The sequence below is a fragment of the Nerophis lumbriciformis genome, linkage group LG09, assembly GCF_033978685.3.
Source record: "Nerophis lumbriciformis linkage group LG09, RoL_Nlum_v2.1, whole genome shotgun sequence".
NCBI lineage: Eukaryota > Metazoa > Chordata > Actinopteri > Syngnathiformes > Syngnathidae > Nerophis > Nerophis lumbriciformis.
Window position 1 is genome coordinate 13,252,501 of NC_084556.2, and position 21,671 is coordinate 13,274,171.

The 21,671-nt window shown below is 36.8% G+C and overlaps 2 protein-coding genes across 7 annotated transcripts in view; both read left to right on the forward strand.

The window, feature by feature from the left end:
- aff4 (AF4/FMR2 family, member 4) overlaps nucleotides 1–9,565 on the forward strand; it is a 77,296-nt gene extending 67,731 nt beyond the window's left edge. For all 4 annotated transcript variants that reach the window (XM_061962544.2, XM_061962545.2, XM_061962543.1 and 1 more), the window contains 6 exons: nucleotides 2,165–2,301; nucleotides 2,377–2,448; nucleotides 3,554–3,647; nucleotides 3,754–3,797; nucleotides 3,890–4,107; nucleotides 6,468–9,565. In XM_061962544.2, the coding sequence (XP_061818528.1) occupies nucleotides 2,165–2,301; nucleotides 2,377–2,448; nucleotides 3,554–3,647; nucleotides 3,754–3,797; nucleotides 3,890–4,107; nucleotides 6,468–6,595 (693 nt within the window). In that variant the 3' untranslated portion in view covers nucleotides 6,596–9,565. The remainder of the gene's footprint in view (nucleotides 1–2,164; nucleotides 2,302–2,376; nucleotides 2,449–3,553; nucleotides 3,648–3,753; nucleotides 3,798–3,889; nucleotides 4,108–6,467) is intronic.
- A 2,163-nt stretch (nucleotides 9,566–11,728) lies between these two features.
- shroom1 (shroom family member 1) overlaps nucleotides 11,729–21,671 on the forward strand; it is a 46,256-nt gene continuing 36,313 nt past the window's right edge. The window contains exons 1-2 of one of the 3 annotated variants that reach the window (XM_061962542.1): nucleotides 11,729–11,927; nucleotides 19,314–19,433. The gene's annotated coding sequence lies outside the window, so the exon portion shown is untranslated. The remainder of the gene's footprint in view (nucleotides 11,928–19,313; nucleotides 19,434–21,671) is intronic. The other 2 variants (XM_061962540.1, XM_061962539.1) reach the window with 2 other exon arrangements.

Below are 21,671 nucleotides of genomic sequence, written 5' to 3' on the forward strand. Positions count from 1 at the left end.
GGTGCGCAGTGACTGCATGGTTTCTGCGGGTCTATAAATAGCATTAAAAGTCATTGAATGGATTTTGCAAAAATTAAGGCCTTAAATGGCATAAAACATTATACAATTGTAGGCCAGGGCTGATAGTCAATAATTTAATAAATCGAACAATAAATAAAAATGAACTCATTAATTTTGCCATCGTCGATAAATTGCTACATCTTTGTCTCTGACTTTCAACTTTGTACAAGAGGTCTCACTCTGCATCTCTCTCAGCACCTGAGCACCTCTATTCGACAGGAGAATCACATTAAAAAAGGGAGCAATTCTCTTCCACATGTTCTCTCGTGTGTAGCAGTGGTCACGACACTCACTTTAATGTTTAAGCTCATTTTAATACAACAATCACTTTTAATGTGCACATTGCTTCAAAACTGCAGGAGAATCCGTTCGCGAATGTGGGCTGTGTGGACCGCGGAAATTATGTTGTAACAATCTGACCAATCACAGCTCTCTTTTTTTTCATAACTTTTTTTTCAACAACAGAATTTTAAGAACATACAAGAAAACATATCTCTATACATGTTTTCCAAAAGATTTACATATAAATAATTTGTTTCTATAATGTTCAAACCATAGTTAACAAATTAAAACAAAACATAAAGAAAAAATAAACAAAATACCGTATTTTTCGGACTATAAGTCGCAGTTTTTTCATAGTTTGGCCGGGCTCCAGTGCGATTTATGTTTTTTTTCCTTCTTTATTATGCATTTTCGGCAGGTGCGAATTATACTCCGGTGCCACTTATACTCCGAAAAATACTGTAAACATGTGCAAGGGAAAACAAAAGAAGGTAAGGGGAAAAAAGGATTATTGTGAGGATTTTGAAATTGCAGTATCTACACCGTTACATCCCTAGTAGATGCTAGCTCCTAGCAGCCTTTAGCCTACCATTTGTACCTTTTGTAAATGACTTCACTAAAATACAAGAGAAGACCATCCTTCTTTACTTATTGGAGGATATTTAGCTATTAATTAGCTGTAGGATTGGAAAAGGTAAACGCGTTGCCGGATCGTTTGTATCGGAGTGCTTATATCATAGATTTTAGATGCAAGCCAATATAATCCAATACTTGGGGTTATTCGCGGATATCAGACAGATATCAATATCAGATCGATACAACTATTTTTTTTTATTTTTTTTTACATAGGGGCACCCATTTAGATTAATGCCTTTAGGACTGACTGACTGGTGTCGACATAAGCGGTTGTCGACATAACCGAAACTAGCCATTGCTTGCACATTAGGAGAAATAAGAGTTTGTTCACATACCGGTAGTTTTACTCCATTTGGTAATATTTTTTTATTTTGAAATTATATTTCATATATCCATCTAACAATTGTGGTTAGAGCGTCCGCCCTGAGATCGGTAGGTTGTGAGTTCAAACCCTGGCCGAGTCATACCAAAGACTATAAAAATGGGACCCATTACCTCCCTGCTTGGCACTCAGCATCAAGGGTTGGAATTGGGGGTTAAATCACCAAAAATTATTCCCAGGCACGGCCACCGCTGCTGCCCACTGCTCCCCTCACCTCCCAGGGGATATCAAGGGTGATGGGTTAAATGCAGAGAATGATTTCGCCACACCTAGTGCGTGTGTGACAATCATTGGTACTTTAACTTAATTGCTGCAGTAATTTAACTCTATGTTTTGACGACAATGATAATAAAGCTTTCATACAGTACATGTAAAAATATTTCTTCTTCTGGCGATTGAGCTAAACAAAAATCAAATGAGTACATTTTGTTGTTGCTGTGGTAGTTTCCAGTTTAATACTGCCATGCTTTTATTTTGAAGCTTGCTTTGCACTGAAGAGGAAGTCACTGTGTGCAGGATTTATTGCTTTGTATGGCAAGACAGAGTGATGTTTTTTTTTTTTTTTTAAGTAACAAAGAAGTTGACAATACCACAATATACTGTATGTTGATATAAATGGACCCATTCCTCAGAGAAAATACCTCTTTGGGTCTGCAAAAATGTATGTTGATAACGACTTAAATGGGCACTTTTTAGTAATGAGACGAAAACAGACTGAAAAAAGCGTGTTCCACTGTACTGTATGTTGGATAATGTAACTTCAGTTAATGTCTTAATGTCCATTTGTTTCCCTTGTCTGTTCAGCTGGACCGCTTTGAGAAGGCCATCTACTACCTAGATGCGGTGGTGTCGTTCATTGAATGCGGCAACGCCCTCGAGAAGAGCGCCCAAGAGGCAAAGTCTCCCTTTCCCATGTATGCTGAAACGGTGGAACTCATCAAGTAAGAAAGGGAGAAAACAAAAGACGAATAACTGTTGGTTCTCGTAGCTAACGTGTTTTCTGTCTTCACGCTCAGGTACACAATGAAGTTAAAAAGCTACATGGCTCCAGATGCAACATCAGCAGACAAGCGTGTAGCGGTTCTTTGGTAAGTGCTTTAACATCTACAACGGAACCTTCGCAAAGTCAGGTAATTGTCGATTTAAGTGATGAGACAAAGTAAAAAAAAAAAAAAATGCATGTATGTCAACAAAAATGGAGAGGTTAATTAAAAAAAGGAAAAAAGGAATTTTGTTATTGGAAGCGTAAACAGAAGAGACCTGCGTTCTGGTCTGGTATGTCCAGGATTGACGCTTTGTCTGATTCCGCAGGATAAAGGCATGGAAGGAAATGTGTGATGATAACTGTAGAACCAGAAATGGCACTTACTTTGGTATAGTGAAGTAATCGGGCTGTTCAATATAATATGAATGATATAGTCAATTAAATACCAATGGCATTCAAAACATCCATCCATCCATCCATTTTCTACCGCCTGTTCCTTTTGGGGCACAAAATAAATTGCTAGCGTTCATAGCATGTCGCTAACAGCATAATGGCTTTTGGCGAGCCCAAAAATGACCTGAGATGCTTGGTAAGAATACTGGATAATCTCCTGAGAACCAGCATCCTCTGCAGTGGACATTTGTTTTTGGTCTATTTTGTCAGAGTTACAAAATTCATGGGTGGGAAAAATGGCTTTGTTTTGTAAAAAAAAAGAAAAGAAAACACAAATGTCCACTGCAGAGGACACTGACTCTCATTATGATGTAACAATTCTAGTAACTTTACTACTACCGGTACACTTCTTGATTTTGTTTCTTTACCTACGGTATCAGAAAAAAATGGTGAACTGGTACATGGTAAACACAGGAAGTCAACAAACTATCATTAATTGCTGAGATATGAAGAAGGAGTAGGATTGAACTTTGTTCAAAAATAAACTAACCATTACCCTTACATAATCATTTATGTGTCTGTCAGTTGTTTTCAAGGGGTAGTTGGTAGTTGTATTATACAGCAGGTTACTTCATTTTACGCTTGTTGGACAGTTTGAAATGTTACTTAAAAGATTGCATGTGCAGTTTAAAATGGCGCTCGGAACATATGTATTTGACATATGTAATGTACAGCTTCCACTGTATGTATACTGTGTACTAGTAATCCACCTCATGACTTTGATTATTGAACAATTTACCCATTTTTCTGCCTAGCCTAAGATGTCAATCTCTCCTCCATCTGCGGTTGTTCAAGCTGAGGAAAGACAGCGCTCTGAAATACTCCAAAACACTTTCAGAACAGTTAAAGGTAAAGCAACTCTACCACTTTTTGAGAAACAAGCATAGACATAACATCCACTGAATGGACTTTCCTGTTTTCCTGTGTGTAATGTTGTTCTCTTGCCTTTGACCAGAACTCTCTGAGTAACACCCAGGCTCCCTCTCCTGGCATGGGAAAGTAAGTCAACCTGTTGGAAAATATTGGCTTATTCTGCATATTTCTCTTTGCAGTTTCTGCACTCATGGCCTTGTTTCTTCCTCTCCACGTAGCAAAGCAGCAGGAATGCCCTCGCCGGTGTCCCCTAAATTGTCACCGGGCACGGCAGGCGGCTACTCGTCGGTGAGCAGCAGCAGCAGCGCCGGCTCGTCCGTGACCATACCTCAGCGTATCCACCAGATGGCCGCCAGCTACGTGCAGGTCACCTCCAACTTCCTTCACGCCACTGAGGTGTGGGACCAGGCGGAGCAGCTGTCAAAGGAGCAAAAAGGTACGCCCCTTATGCAGTTAAAATTGTTTAATTTTATTTATAAATGATGCTATATCTTTGCCTGGAAGCTTTTTTCCCCGGGATTTCCCAAAATAGCAGCATCACCGCCATAGCAGTAGAGCAAGCTTTTATACATTTTTGCTTTTTTTATTTTATACATTTTTATAATAATAATTTGTTTGACGACATCCACGATAATTGCCTCACAGGTAAATAAACCAGGATGTGGTTAAAATGAGATGTGAAATAAGATTCATATCTACACCTTTTAAAAAGTATAAAGGATCAATTATAGAAATAAATACAATAAAATATTTAACACACAAGTTTTGAAAATATAAATTATAAAAATTATTAAAAATATTTGAATCACCATGATCACATTTGTCTGTATTAACTCCTAATTATTTGCGATTAATTGCACATAGAAGTGGGGCAGTACGGTGGAACAGGGGTTAGTGCATGTGCCTCACAATACGAAGGTTCTGAGTAGTCCTGAGTTCAATCCCGGGCTCGGGATCTTTCTGTGTGGAGTTTGCATGTTCTCCCCGTGACTGCGTGGGTTCCCTCCGGGTACTCCGGCTTCCTCCCACCTCCAAAGACATGCACCTGGGGATAGGTTGATTGGCAACACTAAATTGGCCCTAGTGTGTGAATGTGAGTGTGAATGTTGTCTGTCTATCTGTGTTGGTTCTGTGATGAGGTGGCGACTTGTCTAGGGTGTTCCTCACCTTCCGCCCGAATGCAGCTGAGATAGGCTCCAGCACCCCCCGCGACCCCAAAAGAGATAAGCGGTAGAAAATGGATGGATGGATGCACATAGAAGTTTTTTATCTTAATGTATCTCAGACAATTTTTTTTATCAACCTGGGACTTCACAATTAGTGTACTTAATGCAAATGTTTGTTCATTAAAAAGTATGTTTGTTTTTTTTTAAATAGCTCAACGCAAAATGAACACTCTTTTAAAAACATGGCCGTATTGTGGTCTGAGTATTATGCTTCGGACTGGCCCAGTTTAAATCATAAACTAACCTTATACATTAAAATGGCCGTATTGTGGTCTGAGTATTATGCTTCAGACTGGCCCAGTTTAAATCATAAACTAACCTTATACATTAAAATAATGTAATAACAATCTATAGTGTTAAGTCTGTTTTCTTCACATTATACATTAATTTAAACATGAGTAAAGTATGCATTTTCCACATATCCAAACCCTAGACATGAAAGTTACCCTATAGACTTAACGGCACCTGTATCATAAAAATAATCATCTCTAAGGCTTCAGCATATTTGATTGGGGAAAAATATTTTGACTGAAACATTTAAGGTTTTTGCTGGAACCTATCTCAGCTGCATTCGGGCGGTAGGTGGGGGTATACCCTGGACAAGTTGCCCCCTCATCGCAGGGACAACACAGATAATGTCAATAAAAATATGAAACCAATCTAAATATAAATTTTTTTTTTATAAATAGCAAATTAAATAAAATGAATTGAAACCTATTTATTAATAATAGGACAATGATTCATGACATTTAAGAGATTTTTTAAACAACTTCTACAAACGAATGAATGTTTTCGCTAATAATGCATTTTTCTATTGACAAAGCAAGTATTTTTTGAGTAGTAGTGGTAGTAATAGTACTAGTGGTGGTGGTGTTCAGTTTGTAGCTATGTATCATCAAAACAAATTGGAATGAATGACACATTCTCCAGATTTGACTGCTCCTGTATTTAAGAAGACATTTTGTTATCCAACAGGAGACTGAGGCATGTACTACCTCATTGTTGTCTGCCATTGGTCAGAGCCAATACCGCTGCTTATCTCCTTTTGGTGGAGAAAGTTCATCACCGCATACTTATTTACTTGAAGCATACCAACTTAAGCACTCATACTAACCGTAGTTTTTACATTGTTGTGGTGTATATGTTGTTGTATTATATGCCACAGTCTCCACTTAGCTTAAGTGCCCTCAGTCTCCTGTTGGATAAAACGTTGTCTTAAATACAGGAGCCTTGGGTTGTGGGGAATTTGTCATTCCTTACAATTTGTTTTGATGATACACTGCTACAAAATAAACACACATGGTATCACTAGTTACCCTGTTGTGGTGTCTAAGCTCTGGAGGTTGAATTATTCTACTCTGCAGTCTCCATTTTGCGGCTGCAGTCCATTTTTATGGACGATTGGACAAAACGTGTACCCTTAAGTAGAGGAGATCCCTGCTCTCTTCCTTTTTATTGTTGTTAATTAGCTTCCAAGTAATGTCTTCAAAGAGGCGTGCTTTGGGGTGGGGGGGTTTACATGATATCGTAGCACACCATAAGTAATGCTAACTGTGTTTTTTTCGGTCAGACTTCTTCCAAGAGCTGGACAAAGTGATGGGTCCCCTAATCTTCAACACCAGCAGCATGACAGACCTGGTGCGTTACACCCGCCAGGGCCTCCATTGGCTGCGTCTGGACGCCAAGCTTGTTCCCTAGCGAGGAGCCTTGCCTCCTACGCACACAGCCACACCTCAGCGACGCACCCTCACCTCACACAGCCCACCTCTGGTCTTCTTATACGCGGACACACACACACGATGATGAACCTCTTAGACATATCTATTAAGTGTGTGTGTCCTTTTTATCTACACCAGCTTGCCAAAAACTGAGCAAATTGGAACATCTCAAACCGCCGACTGCACCTTCGGCGGGAGAAGCTTACCACGTTTCACAGATCCACATCTTAATAGATTTGACCCTGAAGCACCAGGTGATTTATTTATTATTTATTCCCTGGACTTCAGTTATCAATATGCTCCTGTTTTTCTCCCCCACCAAAGTACCTCCCATAAAACACCAAAGGTGCTTTAAAAATGTTCAAATGAAGGTTTCTCTTTGTTGTTTTTGTGCCTTCTTTGCGAGATACAGGAAAACAAACCCGTCCCCCACTCACTTTTATATGCTTTCATTATATTTTGCATTATTCAACATTGGCCAGCAACGTTTGCTTCTTCTGACTGAGCTTCCGTAACTTTATAGTCACCCAAAAATGAGCTAAGGGCTACTGTGCACTTGTGTCCATAGATGATCTTAGCATCATGGTGTAACAGAAATGTATGAAGCTGCATGTAATCGGCTGCATGCAATGGAACAGTGTGGCCTCTAGGGGTCCCCATCGGGGCCTTTTTAGAATCAAATGGCTCACAGCAAGAGGATTTATTGCTGCTTAAGGCACAGGAAGTTTGCGGTTCTTCCCTTAAAAACGTTTTCCCTCTGTAGCAATTTAGAAAAAGTCACTTCCATGCAGTGTTGGCCATTTATTTTATTTTAATTTTTTTTTACCTTTTGTTTGCCCAGAGTGTATTTTTCTAAGTCACAGCAGGGAGTGTTAAAATCATGGCAAGGTGGTATCCACAGATACAATGCCCTTATTTACAATAGGGGCGTATAACAGGCAGACATCGAACATGTTATAGTTACCACTTTCATCAGCAGTGTTGCGTTCATAGAATAAAGTAAGAGTATATATTTCAAATAGGCCTAACAGCCAAAATGCATTTATTTATCTATACTAGGTAAGCAAGTCTAAAACCATTTTGACAGTTTTTTTTTATTACGGGATGGGAAATGGTTTCTATTTAAAATACATGTACATCTTAATTGCGCTTGTTAAAAGTAGAAAAAGGAAGGTGAGCAAATAGATTCAAATATGTTCACTTTTAATTAAGAATAGGCATTGTAATCAATTAGCGGATTTAATTCTTTGATGACGTCATGGCAACATGGAGTGCAGCTGCTGTGGCGAAACATCGCTGTAACAATCTTCTCGTCAGGACTATTCTGGCATTAAAAAAAGTTCAGAAAGGCATATTTTAAAAGATAATTTATTAATTAGTGATGGTTAGGCAATTTCCCATCCCGAGTTGGGATCGTTTGAAATTACTATAACTATATTATAAGAGAAATGTTTTTTTTTTTTTTTCAATTAAATTTAAATGTCGGTCAGTGCCGAGGATTATTTGGGCCATACATAAAAGAATAACTCAATAGATTTTTTTTTTACTAAATACATTTTTTTTTAGGAGAAAAGTCGCAGATAATAAAGTGGTGATTTTGTTTGAGGATAGAATTCTAAAATGATAATATTTAAAGTAATCAGACAAGAACAAAGTCATATTTTTCCAGGAAAAGTCAGTCAAACTGTGATGAAGTGATATTTTCAAAAACCTTTCTAATGGTTAATACGTCAAGTTTATTTAAGAGTTTTGCAAAATGATGACTTCTCTGCATCCTCCCAATGTTTTTCTCGATAAATATATGTCTATCGCCTATCCTTTTCTTTCCTAAATTACTATTTATTTTACGATTTATGACCTTTTAAAGAAAAAATATGACTTGGCTGTTACATTTTATTTTCGTATGATTAGAACTACTTAGGAAAAAAATTACTCTCAAAAATGTTTTTATTCTTTAAGACTACTATTATTGAAATATATCACCTTTTTATGCACTCTTTTAAGACTATGATAATTTTTGAAAAATTAGGACATTATTATCGTAAAATAGAGTTTTTTAAAGAAAAAAAATGCAACGGTATTCTTGTAGGATTATGACTATATCACAAAGATTCTGTTAAAATTACATCTGTATTTATTTGTTTTACTTTATGACATTTCTTTAACAGAACTAACTTAATTCCCCAGCAAATTCGACTTTTTCTTCATAAAATGCAACTTGATTTTGGTCAAATTCGGGTCTTTGAAAAAAAAAAAAAGCCAACTCAAATTAAAGTACTATGTAATAAAGAAAACAATTTTTTACGTACATTTTTTTTTAAAATAGCAACATTGAAAAAAAATTATGTCTTTATTCCTGTAAGATTAATTTCTGTACGACTTTATTCTCATGACATTCCAAATTCATTCTTATTGTACAATTGGGGCGGCGTGGCTCGGTTGGGAGATCGGCCGTGGTAGCATCTTGAGGGTTCCAGGTTCGATATCCGCTTCCGTCATCCTAGTCACTGCTGTTGTGTCCTTGGGCAAGACACTTCACCCACCTGCTCCCAGTGCCACCTGCTCCCAGTGCCACCCACACTGGTTTAAATGTAACTTAGATAATGGGATTCACTATGTAAAGCGCTTTGAGTCACGAGAGAAAAGCGCTATATATATATAATTCACTTCACTACAATTATTGTTTTTCTTTTCAGTGTGGTCCTAATATTCCTAATGGGGTTGGGGACTAACAAAGCCTGCAATCTTCAGGGCGATACCCCTCCTTGTAGCTCTTATTCTGCATCACATCCTCCAGTGTAGTTGTTTTGACCTCTTTGCTGTTCTCACCTTTCCCTGGCTTTGTGGCCTTCCATCTTTGGAAGACCAAACTGTTTTTCCTCTTACACTTGAAAAAGACAAAAAAACAAGTTATTTTTAAATCTATGCAGAACTTTTTTTTTCTTTTTTTTTTTAACAAAAAACATCAATTTCTGTGGATTTATTGTTAAATGTTTAGGTGATTTTTAATTTAAAAGAAACCCATTTGACTCAAATGCCTTTTTTTTGCAATGTAGTGTACTGCTTTAGTATATATATATATATATATATATATATATATATATATATATATATATATATATATATATATATATATATAAATATGTGTGTAAATAGGTGTTTTATAAGAAAAACACAGATGGTTTGTGCTATTCTGTGCCTAAAAGCTGGAGGCCACTTTTTTTCTCATTGGAAAAGAATTAAAAACTCCTTTATGGGGTTTTGACTTAATTGCCAGGCCAGCCAATGTGTTCATACACTGGTACACTTTGTAAGTACAGCTCCTACATGGATGTATAAACTCGAGCAACATTTTAAACACTTTTTATTTATTTTTATTCACCCCCTCCTCCCAAACACACACACACACCTTTTTTGGTGTGTGTTTTTTTTTTTTTGCCTAACATTTAATGAAAGGTGTAATTGTAGCGGAGTAATCCATGAGATTTCATTGTAATTAATATTAAATGAATCCAGGGTAATTAGTTTTTCCAATAGGAAGATGTTAACACATGCATGTTTCTATTTAAAATGTATAAAGTGTACATATAACATTTCTTTAAAAGGGTGAATTTCTACTACAGGCTGACATTTTTATTGAAATTAAATATCTGCTGTAAATATATTTGTGAGATACTTTTATGCACATGTTCCTTTTTTCTCTGAACTGTTCGAGATCATGCCCACAGTTCGTAATTGTTTTTTCTTGTCGTAATCGTATATACTTCTTCTGGGACTTTACCGCCACATAATCATCAACGCTGTCCTCTCTGTATTTGTTAGGGGAAGTGTGATGACAATAAGGATGGACATGTACCAGAGTATTTAATACCCTTTTTTTTTTTTTTTTTTTTTTAGCAATTGGTCACATCTGTCTTTTAAATGTTTCCAAAAAAAAAAAAAAAGGTATTTCTCTACACAGCTGTAACAGTTTCTACAGTGTCTTCTATACACAGATCAGCACCGTACACTATAAGTACTATTATTAGTTTTAAGATGAAATAGATGCTATATATGATGGATGCAATATGACGAATTCGAAAGGTACTCGTTTGATCTTCAGACTTTGAAGTCATGTAATTTAAAAAGCATTCTTGTGAAGTGAGTATTAATTGTGACTAATGAGAGTCTGTCCTGAATATTCTTTGTATTTTTTGTTGTATTGAGAATAAATTATATATGACTTACGTTTACAACTGGCTCGGGTCGACTTTGTTGTAGCAGTTTGTGTTGTCCAATCCTGTGGACCGGTGGCCACAAAAATTAAAAATTTAATTAGATAATTAATTAACCCTCTTAACATTTTTGTTGTAGGTTTACATTTTTTGTTGTTTTATTTATTTTTTTATTTTACCTATTTAAAAAAAAAGAATATATATATATATAATTTTTATTTTTATTATTTTTTAAAGATGTGTCAGGTGGAGTCATTTTGATTTTTATGCCTAGGTTTTGTTTGTTTGGTTGTAGTTTTCTTATATTTTATATATGATATCAGAAACCCATCTCTGCATTTACCCATACAATATAAAAATATGTAGAATGGGATATTTGTATTTACACGGTGGGCAAATGTTAATATGCAGCAATTTGTGATTTTCAAACAAAGTGCTCCATACGTATGGACATGTTTGAGCCTCTTCTAAAAATCATAGTAGTTTTTGTAATTGTACTGCAAATGCACCACAATAAAATCGTATTGAGAGACAGAGGGAGCCTCATGTGAATAATTAACTCTTTTCAAACAGCACAGCCAGTAGACAGTAGTGTTGACTCAAATTATTAATATAAAGTAATTGATATACCAATCTATAGGTTTTCTATTATATTACAGTCATTTTTGTCTAAAACTTAATTATTTTTCAATACTGCACTACATATGTTGCCTCTAAGGATTGCAGGCAGTGGTTGTTATGGTTTGTTTGGCCATCATATCATTGACGTCATTCCCTTTTGGAGAAAGTGCAGGTTTTCACTTGTTTCCGCCCTCTTTGGCCAATCGGATAACGCCTACTTCCAACGAACCCGCCCCTTGTCGCTTCTGATTGGCTATTCACGAGTCCCATTACCCTTCATCCGCTTGTCCCTTCTCCAGGGAGCAAGGTAACGCTATTCTCGAGGAGAAGGGGAAAGCGTATTTTTATTAATACCTACTGGAGGCAAGATAGCGGCATAAATAGTGAAACGTTTTTGTCATTTTCTTTCAAGTCGAACAAACGAAGAAGGACGAGGAGGTACGAGAAGGGAACGACAAAGTCAACGCGAAGCAACAGGTACGTGAAGGGGCCGCAGGTGCGTTTGCTGTCTTGAGTTTCGGTTGTCAAACTGTCACCCGGTTGCCTCCTCTTCCTCTAGGGCTTGATTTAAACAATATTATTTTTGTTCAATTTACTTCACAGTTTTAAGCGTATATTTGCTTCAGTAATGAGCTTCATTATTGTTATTTTTTTTAAAGTTTCGACTTTCGCGATTTCCAAACAGTGGCTGATTTACGCTAACGACGTTAGCTGACGTCGAGCTAACTGTATATTAAAACACCTTATTTTTACATTTTAAGCTATTTCTATGCTTTATTTAAAATGATTGTGTGTTTTTTAACGCAATTATTATAAAGCATATAATACAAAGCATATAAATACATACAAGTCTACACCTATTGAATTTCTAAACTTTTAACTGGATATTGTATCATTTTCCTGTGTTCTTATTAGGACAAACTAATATGTAACTAATAATAATGAGATTTTTCTTGGCTGATTTTGTCATTATTGTTAAAAAAATAAATAAATAAAAAAGATAATTTTTGATTGAACATCACTCTCTGGTTCTTGAAGGTACCTAAAGTGTCCATTAGCCTACTGTTCTACCTTTTTAAGGACATACCCCTGTTTATGCCTGCACATAATACCTTGTTGTTGGTATATTATTGTGGGAGCAAGTCAGTGTACTTCCTCCACCTCATCACCTTGTCTCAAATTGAGCCTTGTGCTTGAATTATGCACCGGGGAGGCCTTTCAACCTAATGACGGGGACTATGTTTTATTTAAAGTGGGAACAAAAGGCACCGTGGCCTATGAATGGGTAGCTTTGGGGGAAACCAGACACTGGTGTTTTGTTCTTGGGGGCCTGAAACGTAAGCACTCATGCGGTGGGTACCTCCCTCGTTCGTATGGTGGGACCAGCACACTGGCCTCACTGTTCCAGCCCTCTGCGGGGAGGCTATAACTCGGAGACCGCTGACCTGGACCGACCTGGACGCGAGGTCCTCTTGATATAATTGTATGTCAGCGATACGTGCGTGTCAATATATATTACCGGTCCGTGTTGACATGTAAATGATATTAGGGCTGCATCTATCGATTATTTTAGTTATCGAGTAATCTTTTGATTACTTTGATAAAACACACTTAATAGTCTCAATGCGGAAAATTGTTAAAATAAACAATTATTTTTCAGCTTGCCACGATTCTTATTCTCTTCCTTGGATAAATGCAGATATGGCTACAACGATTAATTTGATGAGAAAAAAATATTTGATTTGTATTAGGTTGCTTAGATTAATCGTCGGATTGTAACTAATAAAAATCAATAAAATCAGGACCGCTTGGAGTGCACGGAACTTTAAATACGTGGACATAGTTTCCTCTCGGCCGCTGCAAAAGAGAGCACATGAGAGTGATGGTGTGTGGGTGCCATAATCTGTGTAGCAGCAAACATTTAAAAAAAAAGAAAAAAAATTAGTTTTATTAAATGCACACATGTTAAAAATGACATTTCAATGTTGGCAATGTATATTTATTTATTTGAAAAAAGAATAATGATTATTAGAGATGTCCGATAATGGCTTTTTTAATTACCGATTCCGATATCAACCGATACCGGTATATACAGTCATGGAATGAACACATTATTATGCCTAATTTTGTTGTGATGCCCCGCTGGATGCAGTAAACAATGTAACAAGGTTTTCCAAAATAAATCAACTCAAGTTATGGAAAAAAATGCCAACATGGCACTGCCATATTTATTATTGAAGTCACAAAGTGCATTATTTTTTTTAACATGCCTCAAAACAGCAGCTTGGAATTTGGGACATGCTCTCCCTGAGAGAGCATGAGGAGGTTGAGGTGGGCGGGGTTGAGGTGGGGGGGGGGGGGTGTATATTGTAGCTTCCCGGAAGAGTTAGTGCTGCAAGGGGTTCTGGGTATTTGTTCTGTTGTGTTACGGTGCGGATGTTCTCCCGAAATGTGTTTGTCATTCTTGTTTGGTGTGGGTTCACAGTGTGGCGCATATTTGTAACAGTGTTAAAGTTGTTTGTACGGCCACCCTCAGTGTGACCTGTATGGCTGTTGATCTAGTATGCGTTGCATTCACTTGTGTGTGTGAGAAAAGCCGTAAATATCATGTGATTGGGCCGGCACGCAAAGGCAGTGCCTTTAAGGTTTATTGGCGCTCTGTACTTCTCCCTATGTCGGTCTACCACTCCGTACAGCGGCGTTTTAAAAAGTCAAAAATTTTACTTTTTGAAACCGATACCGATAATTTCCGATATCACATTTTAAAGCATTTATCGGCCGATAATATCGGACATCTCTAATGATTATGGGATGTAGAAAATTGTTGTTTATTTCAAAAATGTTTTCCTGAAATACGCATTGAGGTAGTAAAGTGTTTTCTCCGATTACTCAATTAATCAAACCAACTACCGGTAATCAACAGATTACTCGATTACTGAAGTAATTGACAGCTGCAGCCCTAAGTGAACATCATCAACTTTGAAATTGTACTTTTACCATGTGTGCATTAATGAAAATAATAATAAAAAATATATATCTGCTGTTAATGCTACATGGATCACGCACCCACACAACACCAATCTTGTGTGCACTCTTTTGCAGTGGCTGTGCAGAAACTATGTCCGCATACTTAAAGTACCCCATGCAGTCTGGATTTTATCAAATTGTATTAGTTAACGTTATTTTACAATTCATCGAAGCAACACACTCTAAATCAAAGTTTTTTTCTAATCAAATGAATCGATTGATTGTTGGAGCCCTAAACAATCGAGTAACAACCTCAATACCTGTCTGATTTTTTTTTTTTTTACATAAGTTGTGTGCAAAATTAAACCCGCTTGCACTGTTTGGCAAAAACGCCTGAACACACTAATTTGTGCACAATAAAAAAGTACTGAGAAGTTTCTCATTAGGAATTCGTATAGGTTTGTATTAATTTCCACGATTGATTACAAAAACAAGGAAAACAAATGACGTGTTATTCAACTAACTGTTGTTTGTATTTTTTTGTTTATTTACATAAACATTTAGATTGATCAGAATATTGTTGAAGAGATAAACTTTCCATAGCGTACATCATTATTGTCCTAATACAGGACTGAATTAACAGCGCCTCTGCAGGTTGCCGCCGAGTACTGCACTCCATTGTATGTCTACTCCTTTAATACTAATTAACAATAAATTCCACATAATACATTTATTGATTATCAAGCCCATCCCTTTTTTCAATTTGTATTCATTTTATTTGAAAGCGATCTTAAGGTAGCCAACATTTTTTAAACATAACCAGCAAAGAGACCACCATTTTTGTGTGTTTGTTTGCCCGTCTGCTAGTTAGCTAGTGAGTAGGCTACTACCTGGTCAGGAAATTATGTACCATTTACCGCATAATAATGTGGAAATGTTCGTATTTTTTACATCATCAAGCTAGCCAGCTCTGTTTTTGTGCTTGCTGGAGGTAATAATGACCTCTCTCAATCAAAAATCATTGTCAAATACACATTCGTTTGTCATTTTTATATGAGCGTTTTATGTTGTTGAAAATGTTAAGGTTTTTAATGGTACTTTAGTGCACAGGACTAAAATTGTGTCTCTTTCTCGTATTTCGATGAAAAGTTGACCTTATTATTGAACCACTTCTAATCTATTTTGAATGGTCATGCAACAATGAATGCTTGTTAATCTAGCCAAACTGTATAAATGCGGGCCACAAACATTAACTTTTTCTTGCATTGGGTGGCGTTTGTGTGTTTACCCAGAAGATAAATGAAGAAAGGAAGCTGGAAACAAAAAGAAGGGCAGGTCTATGAGACACAAAAGCCTTCAGTCACACACTTAAATATGCCTCTGGTGTTGAAACATGATCTGTTTCTTTTTGTCGCCCTCTAAGGACACAAAAACGTGTGTGTAAGGTATTATTGATGATCTGCTCAGAGTCATTGTGTCAAGTAAAAATCACTTTTTTTATTCAATCCACCATGTTTGTGTTCATATGCCTATTTGTATGCTAGCAGGCTACTTCCTAGTAATAGAATTGTACCCTAATGTAAAAAAACATTAATTGTAAGGGTGCTGAAAAAAAAGGTATTCACCTCCGAATCGATTAATAATTTTTCAAAGTCCATTTTTTTAGAACACATTTTTAAAAAGACGTTTTAGCACATTTTCATGCTTACTCACTGCGCTTATTACACCATACGTCAGCAGCCATAAAGACCTTTTGTTTTTAATTTGTACTTGTTTTGCGTTTGTTTGTGTATTTTACATTTTTATACCAAATAATAATTTGAGAGAATCGGTGTGAACCGAAAATTGACAAAACACAAAATCGTCACCCCAAGAATCGGAATTGACACGAAACGTGGGTTCACATCCCTAATTATTTCCTTGAACAAAAGCAGAACAAATAACATTTTTTGTTTGTCTTTCCCCCCCCCAAAACTTTATTTCAACAACACTATGTAACAAACACTGTCATTCAAAACGGCAACAATATAAACATAAAAATAAACAAAATCGTCTATTAAATTTCCCAAAATGTGTCAATACAATAATGTTTACTAAATTTTTCACTTAATAATAAATATGTTAAAACTACCATTAAAAAAGAAAGTGAAAACAAAAGAAACAAATATGTGAAAGTGATACAACTTGAAAGACATAAAAGAAAAGAAAATTAATGCAGCATAATTTTGTAATTGTTTTTCTAATGTCTTGTATAACATGGGACGTTTTAATGGCCTTTTTGTTTTTCTTCTTCATCATTAGTGAGTCGGTTTGTTCGTTAGCAAGTCAATTCCTGGTTCAGGCAGGATTGCATGAATTAACTGAATTGTACCATTCTTCGTTCAAAGGTGGGTAAAACAGTTGAGTCATGAATTAAATGGCAAAAAAACAAGTGAAAACTCATTACTGTATTTGTGTTTGTTTGACCGTTTGTTAGTTAGTAGGCTACTTCCAGATCTAATCAACTCAAAAGTATTTTGAGATGAGAGCTATATCTAGGGTAATTGTTATGCTTTTAGTTACAATAAAAAATTTGAGTTAAAGGGAATCCCACCATTAATTGTTGTAGCAAATATCACTGTGAACCCCTTAAGATCCGCCCAAAACATCTCGTCTTACTAGCTAGCATTAGCTTTTAGCTAGAGATCGAAATTTTTTGACGGCTGGGATTGTCCCATTTGTATTCTAGGGCAGTGGAGATATTTGATATTTAATATTTACTCCACAATGGAAACAAGCCTTTTAGGCTTTTTGTGCCATCCATTTTCCTTTTTAAAGCATTACATGGATTCAATTCTTTAGGATGTCATTAAACTTCTCAATCAATCAATCAATCAATCAATCAATCAGTCAATCAATCAAAGCCTTTCCATTTATTTTCCATTGCTAACTAAGGCAAATGGAGAACATCATTTTCTAACGAAAGTAAACATAATAAACATTTAACATTTTAAGCCCCATTTGTGTTTGTCCGTCTGTTTGTAAGCTATAGGCTACTTCCTAGTTACTACAAAGATGTAGGTCATTCAGAATAGACGGGTGGGACTTAACTGTTTCTTATCCAAGGTCAGGGGAACATTTTCATTCTGATTTTACGGTAAAACATTTTGGAGCTCCATTTTTTTGTCTGTCCATTTGTTAGTTAGTAGGCTACTTCGTACTTCACTGAAAAAGATGCTGGTAATTCAAAACAGACTGACGGGACTCAACCATTTACAATAGGCTGTTGGGGAGAACATTTTCATTCTGAATCTGCGGTGAAAAATCTTGAAGCTCTATTATTTGTCTGTCTCTCCATTTGTTATCCGTCAAGCTACTTTCTAGTTCACCGAAAAAGATGTTGGTCGTTTGAATTAGACTGACAGGAGTCAGCCCTTTACATTCCGGATTCAAGGGGAACATTTCCATTCTGATTCTACACCGAAAAATTCTGAAGCTCCATTTTTATTTGTTTGTACATTTGTTAGCGAGCAGGCTACTTTGTAGTTGATAGAGAACGACGTAAGTTGTTTGAAATAGACAGACGCAACTTAACTGTTCTGGAGCAAAGGGTGGAACAGTTCCACACTTATTCATTAAATGCCTTTTACAAAAAAAGCAGAAAAAAATTATTGAGTAATGTATTTGTGTTTAACAGGTTCTTTCCTGATTCAGGGAGTCTGGTCTAAGATGACAGGAACGTAACAATGTTCCCATGGAGATTTTAAATGGCAAAAAAAAAAAAAAATTCCTCGAACTGAGCTGAAAGTTTTTAGTCCTGATTTCTATTTCTTTGAAATCAGTGTGCAATAGCTGCAAACGTACACACACACATTATGTATTAAAGCTTCTGTTCAACAGCGGAAACTAACTCTTATAGTGTGCTTGTTTTGACTTGGCGTGTTTACATTCTTGCTGTGACCTTTAACTCACAGCTTCCCTTCGCGAGGATGAACCAACTGGTTTGGCTTTAATGGGTTTAGCGTTAAAGTTCAAGCTGGTGCAGCTGTAATGATTTTTTTTTTTCTGTCAGACAAAACATTACGTGGAAAATGAAAGGCATGTAGATGCTTTTGCACACACAACGTTGGTAATTAATTAGTTATAAGTCTGAATTGTGTCACTTTAAAGTCAAGTGCAGGTGCAACCAGGGCCACGGCACACTGTAAGGTCGGATTTCCAATTCAGATTTTTTTGGTTAAAGCCAATCTCTTTTTTGGCCGTTCTCATTACAAAACAATGCAATTTCTAATGTGAATGCAATCTGACATGTATGCGCACATGACGTCATGACGTCGCTCGCACTGCAATCTCAATGGAATTCTAGTCTCTTAGTACTGGCGCATTTGTGGCAATTTCAAGAATATTGTGCTACCAAAGTCAACAACCGAATTATTGCACATAGAAGATTAAGAAGGAAGAGGACAAGTATTTTGGCTCTGGCAGTTTTACGGGATATTTTGTTCCGACATTTGCTTGAGACAGGAGTGGTGGAACTTTCACGTGCGTTCCTAAAACATTTTTATTTTCACCTGTTTTCTGTTCCGTCATCAACCATTTATTTTGTAACCGTCTAGTTTGGTGAATAATTCTGACGCTTATTGCTTTTTGATGATGTTCTGTTTGGATAAATGCGATCTGAGCACGGGAGCTTTCAAATTGAGGATGCATCGCATATACTGTATTTTCCGGACTATAGAGCGTACCGGGATGTAAACCGCACCCACAAAATTTTTAGAAGAAAAACATTATTTGTTCTATTTACAGTATTAGCCGCACTGGACTATAAGCCGCAGATATATACGTTGCAAAATGAGTTATTCACACAGTAAAATCCTGTAAATGTTTATTTACATACCTTTAATTGTTCCCAAACAGAGTGTCTGTAACACGGCAGTAAAACAGCTGATCAAACAAAACGGAAGTCTTCATCATGAACCCACTAGCTGCAGAAGCTAGCTTTCTAATCGGCTGAAGAGACTCCACGGTGACATCTTGGTAAGTTTACTGAGGAATTTGGGAAACTGAAACAATACAAAAATAATTATTTTGTAAGTTAATAATACTAACACAGACATTCGTAAATGTGTTAGCATATTAGCTAATGCTTACAACGCTAGCATCATTACATTACGATAGCATGTACAAATGTGCATGAAAACACTCCTACAGACATCACACATGGGACGGTTTAGTACGTATAAACAGTTGAAGTTATACTGTAAAGCTTACTAACGTTGCTTGGAGTGATGAATGAAAAATCCATAGAAGTAGAAACGCTACAGACAGCTAAAAGAATGAACAGCACTCTATTTGGGGGGAAAAAAACACTGCCGACAAATGGAAGGACACTGCGGCACCTGCAGTGAGCAAACTCGTTCAAAAGATGGCGACATAGCACAAACAATAAAACATCCTCTTATTGTTTTTGCCTGTTTTTTTTTTAAATACAATTATTTATATTATGGCCGCCAGCGAAGAAAAATGCATAAATTAGTCGCTCCGTCTTATAAGCCACAGGGTTCAAAATGTAGGAGAAATGTAGCGGCTTATAGTCCTGAATTAGCAAGTCTACACCCCGATATGAGTTCAAACTATACGCTACTTTGTATTTGAATTGGCAACAGCGGAGGATGCATGCGCATGTACGAGCCAGTCTGCCCCACAAGAAGACGATAGAGAAAAAGAAGGAGCTTATTGACTACACCGTCGGACCACAATGGCGGACTCGCGCGAAGCACTTCAGGTGTATTGCTACCATATATAGCAGTGGTCCCCAAACTTTTTGTAGCTGCGGACCGGTCAACGGGGTGGAGGGTTGTGGTATTTTTTTTTTGTAATAAAGAAATACAGTCATGTGTGCTTACGGACTGTATCCCTGCAGACTGTATTGATCTATATTGATATATAATGTATATATTGTGTTTTTTATGTTGATTTAATAAAAAAAAAAAATATATATTTATATATTTTTTTAAATCTAATAATAGAAAAGCGCGATATAAAATCTAATCCATTATTATTATTATTATTATTATTATTTATAAAACAATCTTGCCTTTCTTCATACTTCCTCCAAACGAGCCGTTTGGAATTTGCCCCATTTGTGACATTTTTCCCAATTGTGTCATCAGCAGGTCCTATATATCAGTGGTCCCCAACCACCGGGCCGCGGCAATAGGTCCCCATTATAGTGCACCTGTCACAAAGACCATCTTTGACTTGCGTTGACCGAGTACAAAACGGAAGTCAAAGTCCATGAAAAAGACGGCGCTTAGATGGCAGCATATGTTGCTCCAAAACCTGTATGTACCTTTCAGCATTAATGGTGCCTTCACAGATGTGTAAGTTACCCATGCCTTGGGCACTAATGTACCCCCATACCATCACAGATGCTGGCTTTTGAACTTTGCGTCGATAACAGTCTGGATGGTTCGCTTCCACTTTGGTCCGGATGACACGATGTCGAATATTTCCAAAAACAATTTGAAATGAGTCCATCTTAGATGATCTCGGGCCCAGAGAAGCGGGCGGCATTTCTGGATGTTGTTGATAAATGGCTTTCGCTTTGCATAGTAGAGCTTTAACTTGCACTTACAGATGTAGCGACAAACTGTATTTAGTGACAGTGGTTTTCTGAAGTGTTCCTGAGCCCATGTGGTGATATCCTTTAGAGATTGATGTTGTTTTTTGATACAGTGCCGTCTGAGGGATCGAAGGTCACGGTCATTCAATGTTGGTTTCCGGCCATGCCACTTACGTGGAGTGATTTCTCCAGATTCTCTGAATCTTTTGATGATATTATGGACCGTAGATGTTGAAATCCCTACATTTCTTGCAATTGCACTTTGAGAAACGTTGTTCTTAAACTGTTTGACTATTTGCTCACGCAGTTGTGGACAAAGGGGTGTACCTCGCCCCATCCTTTCTTGTGAAAGACTGAGCATTTTTTGGGAAGCTGTATTTATACCCAATCATGGCACCCACCTGTTCCCAATTAGCCTGCACACCTGTGGGATGTTACAAATAAGTGTTTGATGAGCATTCCTCAACTTTATCAGTATTTATTGCCACCTTTCCTAACTTCTTTGTCACGTGTTGCTGGCATCAAATTCTAAAGTTAATGATTATTTTCAAAAAAAAAAAAGTTTATCAGTTTGAACATCAAATATGTTGTCTTTGTAGTATATTCAACTGAATATGGGTAGAAAATGATTTGCAAATCATTGTATTCCG